The following is an 11,856-nucleotide window of genomic DNA, read 5'->3' as shown; positions in this document are numbered from 1 at the left end:
AAAACATTCCCCTCATTAATAAATTAAAAAAACAATCTCATTCGCTCGATTTCCTATTAATTATCATTTCTATGATATTTTCTTCCTTAATAAACTTGGATTTGGATTCCCTAGAATATTTATAACTGCATGTCAATTTTTTAGACAACATTTAATGCATAATAAATGCTATTTAGCCCTCTTGATGTGTCTATCTCTTACTTAGGCTCGAAAGATTAGTCAATATCTCAAGGGGTCTGTGTTTTTTTTTTTTTTTAACCATCCAATAAACTGTTCAACAAAATGTCTTGCTTTCTTACAACTGAAACATGTAAGAAAATGTTTTCGTTAACATTAAGATAATATAAAAACATAGTCTTTATACCCGACATTGTCTATTCTCAATGTATCAGCTGAATACAACTCAAAATGTGTTGAAGGGGTTGAATTTGCAGAAGGTGCTCTATGCCTGACTAAAAAAAGGACTAGCTGCTTCTCTTACATGTACAGACCCCAGTGGCTTTCAATCATAGTGAAAGTATATTAGTTTTGTGAGAAGATAGAAAACAATTTGCGCTTAAATTTCAAAGCCATCAACACGAAAAGTCCTGAAAAAAAAATGGAAACACAGGTCTATCAAAAAATAACTTTCAGCTTCAGAGTGTACTTGGAAATACAAAGCTGTGATTCAAAGACCACCATCACCATCCTGAAGATAAATCTTCCAAGTTCCAAGCTATAACATCTACCAAAGCTCAACAGCTGTACAGACGAAACCGACGGCTACCAAAAAGCTCTTTTGAGTGAAAACGATACCATGTTAGCAGAAGAAACTGCCACAAGGGAATCATCAATTTCCTTCCAAGTGCACGCCATTACCATTTCTATAGACACCATTTACGGACCCGTTGGCCGACTTCATTGTGCCTCCGTTTTTGCACATTCTCACCATTGTGTGTCCATTACTCATCCCATTAGACACTGACCTTTTTACATGGCCGTTGTCGTGTAGGACAGTCTCCAAGCGCCCGCAGGCTGCTGCTATTAGTCCTGTAAACATAACCAAGAAATTATATCAGCCCATCAATACGGATCCAAATTCATGAAGCCATTGGAATTCTAACCACAATTTGGGGAATAAGGTACACAATTTAGGGAATAACCACAATCTCTCTCTCTCTCTCTCTCTAAATCATTTACAACCAAGAAGGTCAATCCTGGCTATAATAAATAACAAGACATACCACCAGAGTAATCGCATAACTAAGAATATATTGCAGATATAGGTGTTTCCTAAAGAAGTCCCCATCTGACCCCCACACCACCACCTATTGAATTTGACAAACCAATATGGAGTAATTACGTCTATCCATCTGTTGCTTTAGAAACCTCATCCAATATTTCAAATGCAACATATATACATAGGGACACAAATACAAACACACACAAACAAAAAAAAATATATATAAAATAAGTTCTAAACTATTTGATTGATGAAAAAAAAAGCACTTTAGTACATATCACAAGTGATATGTGAAGCAACTTGAAGAAAACTATAAACAAAACACACCCAAACTGTCTGGAAATGGCATTCCTCATTTAATCTTTTAATCCTTTACTGATAGCATGCGTATGGATAACTTGTGTACGAGTATTAACCAATGCAAAACTCTCCTGTGGTTGCAATAATTCATTAAGAGGAAGATCATGTCTTATGATCGGATTAAGGCATATGAACCCCAAACAAAGAATTCAGCCCACCTCAGGTGAGCTACCATAAATTAAATGAGGAATTATAACTCTTTTCATTCTAGTAGACGTGCAGCTGCTTCAAATATCTCTAGTATTCCAGTATATAATGCCTCAGCCCACCCAAACGCATAGGTTTGCTCTGAAAAGGCAATTCCCTCTTCTAACATAAACTCCTATTCTAGCAGCCTACTCTAGATAGTATTAAGACCACCTTATTTTCTCACACTGAATCAAATACACAAACACCGTCAAATAGATGACAAGGTCAGAAAAATTAATATAATAATCCAATTATAGCAGCTACAGGGCACTAGCATCATAGAGCTGTGTTAGGGTCTAATATCTGATCCCAGGACGTGGAGATAAAACTGTCTGGACCACTTCAAAATCAACTTTACTAAAATAATTAAACCCAGAAGGAAATATGTCTAGGATGCTTCCCTAGTCAACAAATTGCAAGAAAAGAAATTTAGAAGGGAGATTGCAGAGTTGGGATTTAAAAGAATAACTAGTTCTCGAAGTTAACATACCAGCATATATAATAGGTAGAATGACCCCTCCTTTTAATGGCAAATGGGAGAAATAATCTATGGACTTGATGCATTATTAATCTACAAGTATGGACTCAAGAATTTATTAACAGTCAACATAACAACATCAATAAAACGGGTAATTTGTACTTCTCGCATTAATCAGCAATTGATTCCAAGGGGAAAAATGCCACAGAAAGCAAAAGGTTTTTAGAAGTACCTAAGAAAAGTGCTGAAGGTTTCCCCGGTCTTGACTTAAATTCAGGATGGAACTGAACACCCACAAAGAATGGATGACTAGGCAACTCAACAATCTGCATTCATTACATTAATAAAATGTTCCCAATTACCAGAAAGCATATAGTTGATGAACTTGAAGAACTGAATATGCATTTGGTTCAAACTGACGAAGTTAATATTTATAGAATACAGTATAACCTATCCCATTACAAATACTTGCCTCCATGCGCTGACCAGTTTCGTCTCTGCCAACAAATGATAGACCAGCATTTTCAAGGTGTGATATTATATTTGGATTGACCTGTACAGCAGGAATAATTTCCAGTAACTAATCAATATAGTGCAGATAATCTTTTTACAACAAGGGCATGGATAGGCATGCATGGACTATGTGAGAATGGACCCATTTACCTCGTATCTATGCCGATGTCGCTCATCTACAAAACTTACATTGCCATACCTATACATTATATCAAATCATATTAGCCGAACTGCACTGAGATGCTTAATGAGTATCCATTAAATGCAGTCATGACATCACATTTCACAAGGTGTGAAGGGTAAGTGGTATATGTCTGCATGTAAGCTCAAGTTGGTCTGAAGTCCTTACAATTTTGCAGATGTGCAAGCACTAACATTGAAGTATGTCCTCCTTGATCCCAGACGCATGGTACCTCCCATATGTGTCTTTGAACCCTATTCAGTAGAACAGAGATAAGGTTAACCAGATTAAACATTGATTACTCCACAAAGTTTGATAGTGAGTTTGTCAAAATTTCTGCATGATAAAATACCTCGGGCATAAATATTACACAAGGATTTGTAGTTTCAGGATCAAACTCCGTGCTGTCGGCATCATGCAAACCAAGAACAGATCGTGCAAACTCAATGACAGCAATTTGCATCCCCAGGCAAATCCCCAGGAATGGAACATTCTTCTCTCGAGCATACTTTGCCGCAAGAATTTTCCCTTGAACTCCTCTATCACCAAACCCTCCTGGAACAAGAACACCATCAGCACCCTGCAATGCAAGACTGTTTAGCAGATCAATGGGAAAATAATTCTCCATTAAATGAAGCACAACTAATAGACATTTAATAGAAATTATTTCAAGGCAATCAATTCTTAAAATTGTATCACACCTTTAAACAATCCCACGCTGCCTTATAAACATCAGGGGCCTGCAAGAGGTAGCAAATGGTAGTCAATTTGTAAATTAATGTATATAATAAATAAATTGGTAAATTACACTGCCCTCACTTGATATTTCGCAAAATGACGACCAACCTTCCTGTTTCCATAACGACACTAAATTCTACCTGATTAAATCTCTCTTGCAGTGAGAAATCCAGAGAGTGCAGATCATTCTTGAAGGATAAACCAAGAGGGAATATAAAAATCAAGATAAGATGCATCAAATAAGGTCTCCCACGACTTCCATTGCCGTGGCAACTGTGCCACAGTTCCAAATAACTGAAACGCCGGATCAATTTGTCATCTTCAACCAAGCTACCTCTACTTCCTATCCTCAATTTACTCGTACCCAATCAAAACCCAGATGCCACTGCTTATCAAAGAGGAGAAAAAAGCCCATATAACCACACAGGGAAACACTTGTTTCATCCAAACTCCACTGACTATTAGCACCATAATACATCAACAACCTTCACCACAAAACCATCATATTCCATCATGGTCATAAACCCTTCAATCTCAACAGAATATTGAGCTTATGGTAGATGGAGAATATCCACAAGAGATTACAGATATAGGCTATGAAAATGGAAAAAAAATGCTATGGTAGGATACTTCCTGGACCGAGCACTTCCCAGTTAATTAAATACAATATTTTAAGTTACCTATATGCAAAATTATATGCTCAATGGATAAACAGAGTAAGAAAATAATGAGGACAATATGAAAAACGGGATTTGAAATAAAGCAGACATGCAGTGGAGAGGGTTGTATTTGTTGAAAAGATAAAACAAGCAGTGAGACCAGCAGACTTCAAGCATGACCATCATCAGCCTTCCCCCACCCTCTCTCTCTCTCTCTCTCTCTCTCTCTCTCTCTCTCTCTCTCTCTCTCTCCATCTTATTTTGTATTCAGAATGTTATTCCTTTTGGATTTGTATCCTCCCCAGCAGAAAAGGGGGGAGTGTAATTTATTCTAAATAGATATTAGTGAAGCAAGTAAAAAGAAGGACCCACCTCTTCAGCAGCAACGTCTTCGAGTTCACTAGCTGCAACCCATTTTACAATAAGCTTCCGGTGGCAAGCAACAGATGCATGCAAAAGAGCCTAGCAAAAGAAGATAGGTTATAGGACCGGATCTACTAAAACCTAAAAGCATCAATCTATTAACTTTAATAATGTTTTAAATAAACAAAAAAATTAAGCATGACATGCAGATAGCATGTGCCAATGGATATTTGTCATACCCCATTTTGATAAGTGATAAGAGTAGGTGGTGTATAGAATTCCACATTAATTGGGAATGAAAAGTTTTTGCTCTTTATAATGTTTTAATGGGGCTCAAATTATATCATTGACTAGTCATTTTGGAGTATAGGTCATGTGACTTGGGCTTTTCATTGGAGCATTACAAATGGTATCAGAGCCTATTCCAACCAGAAATGTGGGACTTGAGCCGTGGCACCTATGATAGATTGGCCCTGATGAGGATGTTGGGAATATATTGGGGGGGGGGGGGGGAGGAGAGAGAGATTGTGATACCCCATTTTGATAAATGATGAGGGTAGATAGTGTATGGAATCCCCCATTGCTTGAAAATGAGAAGTTTTGACTATTTATAATCTTCTAATGAGGCTCCAAATGTATCATTGACTAGTCATTTGGGAGAATGGGTCATATGCCTTAGGCCTTCCATTGGGGAGTTACAATATTATAGATTGCAGCCAATGTACTAAGAAAAAAGGGTGTGCATGTGAGTTAGGAGTTGGGTTTGTATCCTCCCCACCTATCAAGGTGGGAGGAGCAGACTCTCCAACCTTAATCAGACCAAAGAGTCCTCCCCCTATTCTTTCTCTTGCAGTTTCCACCAGAACTTCATTGACCACTCAACTCTCTCCTTGGGCATCCAACTCCTTGCGGGAATATTCCACTCCACAAGCCCCAATATCATCAAAATCCAAATAAATCGAAGTCAACTTCTACCTTGTCCACTCACCATTTATGGGGCCATGAACATATCAGCATATCTCTCATCCATCCCTGGTTTATTAGTCACACACTGGGGCAAACACAGATATGTTTTTTTCTTTTCAAATTGTACAAGTACTTAATGCAAGTTGTAGAAAATGTAAATACTATTGCTCTAAATCAATGAGCCATACAAGGTAATAAATGCAAAAACAAATAAATGTTGTAAGTGCAGTTCAACAGCATATAAAAATAAGCAAGTTGGAATAAATCATTACACATGTTACATCCAAAAAATATAATGATGATGATGATTAAAGTAAATTGGATTTGCATACCTACAAACAAAAAGTAACTCACCTTTAGAACAGAGAGGTAAGAATCCGAAAGGCCAGTGTATTTTCCAACCATGGCAATTGTAACCTGCAGCATAGATAGCAGTTAGAGCATTATTTTTTAAATTACACTAATTAATGAGTTTCAAAACATGTATCAGATGCCTTTGACCCACAGGAATATGTAACTTGTCAAAAACTTTTGTCCTTGCAGTCCATTCCTTCAACTCAGGCTCCCTAGCAACACTGCAAGTTATGGAAACATTAAAGGAACACTAGAAAAACAATGGCCACAGAAGCAGAAATGTTGTTCATACAGTAAAAAATTAGAAACGGAAAAGAACTGAGTTAGTAAGACAAACCCTAGAAGGTTCAGCCCCTTCAGGATTGCTTCATGTGCCTTCTGATCCTATTTATGATAGTGGGGAGAGATAAAGAGATATAAACAAACATTTTCAAGTCTTTCTTTGCATTAAGTATAAACATAAAAAGTTTCAAAATTGATAACAAAACTACTTTACCTTCAATAGCAATGGAATGTGCCATATGTTTGGAACATCATAGAGAGTGACAATGTTTTCTGCCTGTAATAACAAATGAGCTTTACTTAGAAATTGTACCCAATCATTTAGAGGAACATTAGTTCACACAGACACAAGCAGATGCACACGCACAAACACATGCATATGGGTAAGTATGTGATGGTACCGGCACATGGCAAAATTGAGCAAGTTTTCCCTTAACATTCTCCTCAAGTGCCTGTCAAAAACAAAATTAGAAACATGAGACTATTGTTGTCACATGAAGTTGGAAGAGAAATAAAGGAAGGGAAAGAAATAGACCTTTGTACTTCGGCAAGCTAGAATATTCGGGGTCAAACCCAGTCGTCTAAGTCCCCGAACACTATGCTGGGTAGGTTTTGTTTTCTATAAGTTCAAAAATTAAGCACACTACAAATTAGAGCCATGGTGGTTTTTAGTATAAAAGGCAACAAGAATAATAGGGCTATGCTTCATTGCAGTTCATCGTTATGCAATTTAGAACGACCATGCACCATGAAGACAAATGTAACATTGAATACCTGCTCACCAACAACATTGAGAACAGGGACTAGGCTGACGTGAATCAAGCAGAAATTACCAGGTCCTAATACAAGAAAAACTTGGGTAAAACCAGTTCACATAATCTCAAGAAAACAAATTTAAATTTTAATTACAAGAATCAGTAAAATAAGATGTCACATTCATTGATCTTACCTACACGATAGGAGAATTGGCCAAGTGCTTCAATAAATGGCATAGATTCAATGTCTCCTGCATCAAGGAAAAATTCTTTGAAGTTAAATAATAAAAGGATATAGGCCGTCTTAATCCACAAAATGTTAGTGTACCTATAGTTCCACCCAATTCGATGACACAGACATCAGCTGGACCTTCTTGTCCATCCACAGGTACTTTTGCTACACGCTCTATCCACTCTTGAATCGCATCCGTAATGTGTGGAACCACCTAGAGTAAAGCAAGGTAGAAACAAAATTCAGGAACCATGCAATATTATGGAAAGCTTTTTGAGCAAGAAAAAGGTTGAACGTTGAAATACACCTGTACAGTCTTTCCAAGGTAATCTCCTCTTCTCTCCTTGTCAATTACATACTGTTATGTATCAAGACATAGAATTAAAGACTGAAACAGATCTATTCAGATCAATAAACAAGATTACAGATAGATGGGGAATTTCATTGTACCTGATATATTTTTCCTGTTGTAATATTGTTGTCACGGGTTAACTTGATGTCTAAAAACCGTTCATAGTTTCCAAGGTCAAGGTCCACCTTCAAAGGAAAAGGCAAGTCATCTTTTGTTTCTATAACGTGAAAAGATCACACCCACCCTCTCAAGACATAGTAAGCAATACAAAAATCAATTCATGCCCTTTCCAGGACAAAAGAGATGAAGATGGAAACCCAAACAAACCGGTGAGATTGTGGTTAAAGGTAGAGCCAGAACCCTCTTCAGCTTGCAGTTATAGTATTCTAGAATAGCTGATATTTCTTAAAGAAACGTTCTTTCCCACCTTATGTGAAATTAAATGAAGAGAGACAATCCATAAGGAAATTTACCTCGCCACCATCATCTAAGACAAATACTTCCCCGTGCTCAAAAGGAGACATTGTCCCTGCATCTGTGTTCAGGTAAGGATCTGCATGTATGGAATAAATTTAAATCAAAAGAAGAAGAATACAAATTTTGGTATCAGCATGTCCAAGACACCTTTTTCCCAAGATACCCCACTCAATTTTGGACTGACACTTGCAAGGACCCTTTTAACGCCAAGTAAAAGAGAGAGCATATTACATGACCAACTTAAATATCTTATCTTTTTCAAGAAATTGGCATACAAGATGGTAAATTTAAAATATGCACTGTTACTTATCAAAAACATTTAAAATATGCACTGGAACTTTAAGACCCCGTTTGGAAACAAAAATGGTTTCATCTCATCTTATCTCTTCGTTATAACTTTTCAAAATTCCTACACAAAATATAATAAACAATTTAACTTTTTCAAATCCCAAAACAATAATAATATTAAAAAATAATATTTTATTCAACTTCCAACTTTCATCTAAAAAAATTTCGGCCTCGTTTGTTTTCAGGAAACATCTCATCTCATCTCACTTCATCATTACAACTTTCCCAAATCCCCACACAAAATAAAATAAATAATTCAACTTTTTCAAATCCCAAAACAAAAATAATATTAAAAAATATATTCTAATAATATTTTATTCAACTTTTTAACTTTAATCTCATCTCATCTCATCTCTGAAAACAAACGAGCCATTCATCTCATCTCATCTCATCTTACTATCCAAATGGGGCCTTAACAGGCAAATGGGTACCATAAATCTGAATGATTAATGGAAATTATACATCTCTATCCCACGGTCAGAGACTAGGGGAGGTTTGTATAGTGAGTTGAATTGAGATGAGATTTAAAAGTTGAATAAAATATTATTATAATATTATTTTTGTTTTGAGATTTAAAAAAATTAAATTATTGATTATATTTTGTTTGAAAATTTGAAAAAGTTGTAATGATTAGATAGGATGGGATAGTTGAGATCATTCCAAACAACCCTAAAGTGTAATTATACGGTCACATGTTGCATATTTCAGCAACACTTAATTGATTAAAAAGATGGCACCATGTCGTGTGAAAGGGTTGATCATTTCTCTTAGAAAATTACAATATTTGTTTCCGAAAACAGCAGCCATGCATATGATGCTAGACGCCCAAGATAATCCCCCAGACAGTCCACCAATCAACGACTTTATTAGTACTAAAACTAACACAAAAATTGTAAAAACAAACCAAAAACCGCAATCTGTTCGGTTCTTATACTTGACTCTTAGAATATCAAAAGTTCCTTTAAGAAAATATATATATCCAAATGCAACAATCTCTCCAAATGAGAAACCAATATATATATATATACATAGAGAGAGAGAGTGCGCGTGTGTTGGGGGGGGGGGGGGGGGGGGGGGGGGGGGGGGGGGGGGGGGGGTTAGTATTGAAAAAATACCAATCTTAATGGAAGTAACACGAAGTCCACAGGCTTTAAGGAGGAGTCCGATACTGCTTGCAGTGACCCCTTTGCCGAGACCGCTTACTACACCACCCGTCACTAATACATACTTCATTTTCGCTATTTTATAAACACCCAAGTTCTGATGAAGCCAAACAACAACCCAACATCAAAATTACTTGCACACAGAGTCAAAGTACAATTCAAAAGACCGGCACCAGAAGCACCATTTATAGTAAACTCACAAAGACCAGGTTCCTCTTCGGTTCTGATAGTACCAATGAATAATCGTCACAATGTAAAAGCAAAAGTGGGATTTTATATTACCAAACAAAAGCAAAGAATGGAGAACGTTTGAACGGAGAGAAAAATGAGGCAACCTAACCTTGTTCACAGTGGTCGACGGTCTTTACAAAGCTATTGTCTTTTTTTTTTTTTTTTTTGCCTTTGCTTTTTCTTTCTGGGGATTTGCGGTGCTAGGCCTTCCTTACTCTCTCTCGAAGTCGTCTAGACTTCGAACATAGAGAAAAAGTATCTATGCATGTATTTGCTTTTCCCTTCAAATTAATAACGTACAGAGAGGAAAAACAAAAACCCGACCAAATGAATGAATGATAGAACGAAACATAAACAGATTCGGCAAAAAGAGAATATTGGGTACTGAGTGATGCTCTTGTTTCTCCCAAGTTGATAATGTACTAAGAACTCACTCACTCACTCACTCAGCACCACCCACCTTTGTGTTTCCTTTCAGTTTAGAGTGTCTCAGGCGGCGGGGTGTCTTCACTCTTTCCTCTATTCTTAGGGTAGTTTCGGCACACCTTCTCAACTCACCTCATTCCATCTTATATATTAAAATATTTTATTATAATAATATTTTATTTTATTTTTAATAAAATATATTATTTCATCTCATTTCATCTTATATCATTTAAATTATGAGACCAACTAGACGAACAAGAGTTTACTCCTTTTCACTCTCTCTAAATAATAAAAATAATTAGCTGTTTTTTTCTTATAAAACACTTAAAAAATAACTCGGAATTGAAACAAAACTGCCTCTCCTCCTCCGTGGATTTTTTGTTTTCTTTTTTCTTAAACAAAATAATAAATTTTCAATAATAGTCTCAAATATCCTGACATCTACGGTTTCTTTTTTTATTCCCTTTATCACTGTCTCCTTTTCGCCACTGCAAGCTGTGAAAAATCTGGGTCAGGTGGTCCAAAAGTTTTGAGATACAGATTTTTATTTTTTCTTTTTAAAAATAATTTTTAATTTTTTAAAACTCTCGTCCATATCATTATTTTTTTAAAAATAATTTTTATAACTTTAAGATGAGTAATTTCGTCGCACTATTTTTTAAAAGTAAATAAATTTAAAATTTTTATGAAAAAATTATTTTTTTTAATAAAAGATTCATTTTTTTCAAGCGGGCCCTCTTACTGTATATAATATTATTTTTATCTTTTATTTTATGAAAAGGAAATTTTAAGGATATATTTTATTAAACTAATATCTTCAAATATATCTGATTCAATTTGACTCTATGAATTATAATCTCAAGCGGAAAATGTTTTAAGGATTTTCCTCTAAAAGGAAAAAAGAAGAATTAGTGTTGAATTAGAATAATTAAGTCGCATTTAGATAATAAGATAAAATGAGATGATATGTAAATAATAGTAAAATGATTTGTATATAACAAAAAAATAATTTAAACTTAAATATTTGATGAGATTTTGAGAAATGATTTAAAAAAATTTATTATAAAATTAAAATATTATTAGAATATAAAATTTTAATTTAATTTAAAAAAATTAAATTATTTTATATATTTTATTTAAAAATTTATAAAATTAATAATAATTATATAAAAAATTAAAATTAAAATAAGATGCGATAAAATGAGAAGAATCACTCTTACCATCAGCATTCACACCAGAAATAAGGGCTATTTTTAACTTTATGGAAGGAGTTAAAATAGAACGAACTAAATACACGTGGCAGCCATCCAGTAAGCCCAAGAGCTACCCTAAAAAGCCAATCACTATCAGGGAATTAAAGCTATTATCCCCTGCTATGCATGGCCTCTTCTCACTAGTTTCTAACGCCGATTTCACTATTAATTAACATTATCCTTTGGTCACGCCAACATTAATCATTTTTTAATTAATCACTATTAATTATAGTTCTTATTTTTTTTAAAAGTAAAAATATATAAAATTTGTATAAGAAATTAATCTTTTTAATAAAGAACCATATTTTTTTAAA

General features: G+C 35.0%; 1 protein-coding gene across 3 annotated transcripts; it reads right to left on the bottom strand.

Moving 5' to 3' along the window:
* Positions 1-309: 309 nt before the first annotated feature.
* LOC121243578 (CTP synthase-like) lies at positions 310-10,401 on the bottom strand. 3 transcript variants are annotated; one of them, XM_041141704.1, is made up of 23 exons: positions 10,324-10,401; positions 9,973-10,144; positions 9,585-9,729; positions 8,118-8,197; positions 7,743-7,829; positions 7,600-7,650; positions 7,389-7,506; positions 7,255-7,311; positions 7,080-7,144; positions 6,841-6,924; positions 6,707-6,757; positions 6,520-6,582; positions 6,361-6,407; positions 6,175-6,244; positions 6,024-6,086; positions 4,713-4,802; positions 3,645-3,683; positions 3,296-3,523; positions 3,112-3,197; positions 2,913-2,961; positions 2,722-2,802; positions 2,482-2,575; positions 310-1,029 (listed from the first exon to the last, which is right to left on the bottom strand). In XM_041141704.1, the coding sequence occupies exons 3-23, from the start codon at positions 9,700-9,702 to the stop codon at positions 830-832; spliced, it is 1,821 nt and encodes a 606-aa protein (XP_040997638.1). In that variant the 5' UTR covers positions 9,703-9,729; positions 9,973-10,144; positions 10,324-10,401; the 3' UTR covers positions 310-829. The 3 variants fall into 3 exon arrangements, with proteins under 3 accessions (XP_040997638.1, XP_040997639.1, XP_040997640.1); XM_041141705.1 differs by having other exon boundaries at positions 10,310-10,377; XM_041141706.1 differs by lacking the exons at positions 9,973-10,144; positions 10,324-10,401 and adding an exon at positions 9,833-9,951.
* Between the last annotated feature and the right edge of the window lie 1,455 nt (positions 10,402-11,856).

The sequence above is a fragment of the Juglans microcarpa x Juglans regia genome, chromosome 8D (genome assembly GCF_004785595.1).
Source record: "Juglans microcarpa x Juglans regia isolate MS1-56 chromosome 8D, Jm3101_v1.0, whole genome shotgun sequence".
Lineage (NCBI taxonomy): Eukaryota > Viridiplantae > Streptophyta > Magnoliopsida > Fagales > Juglandaceae > Juglans > Juglans microcarpa x Juglans regia.
The sequence above is the reverse complement of the archived record's forward strand: the minus strand, read 5'-3'. Positions and strand labels throughout refer to the sequence as shown.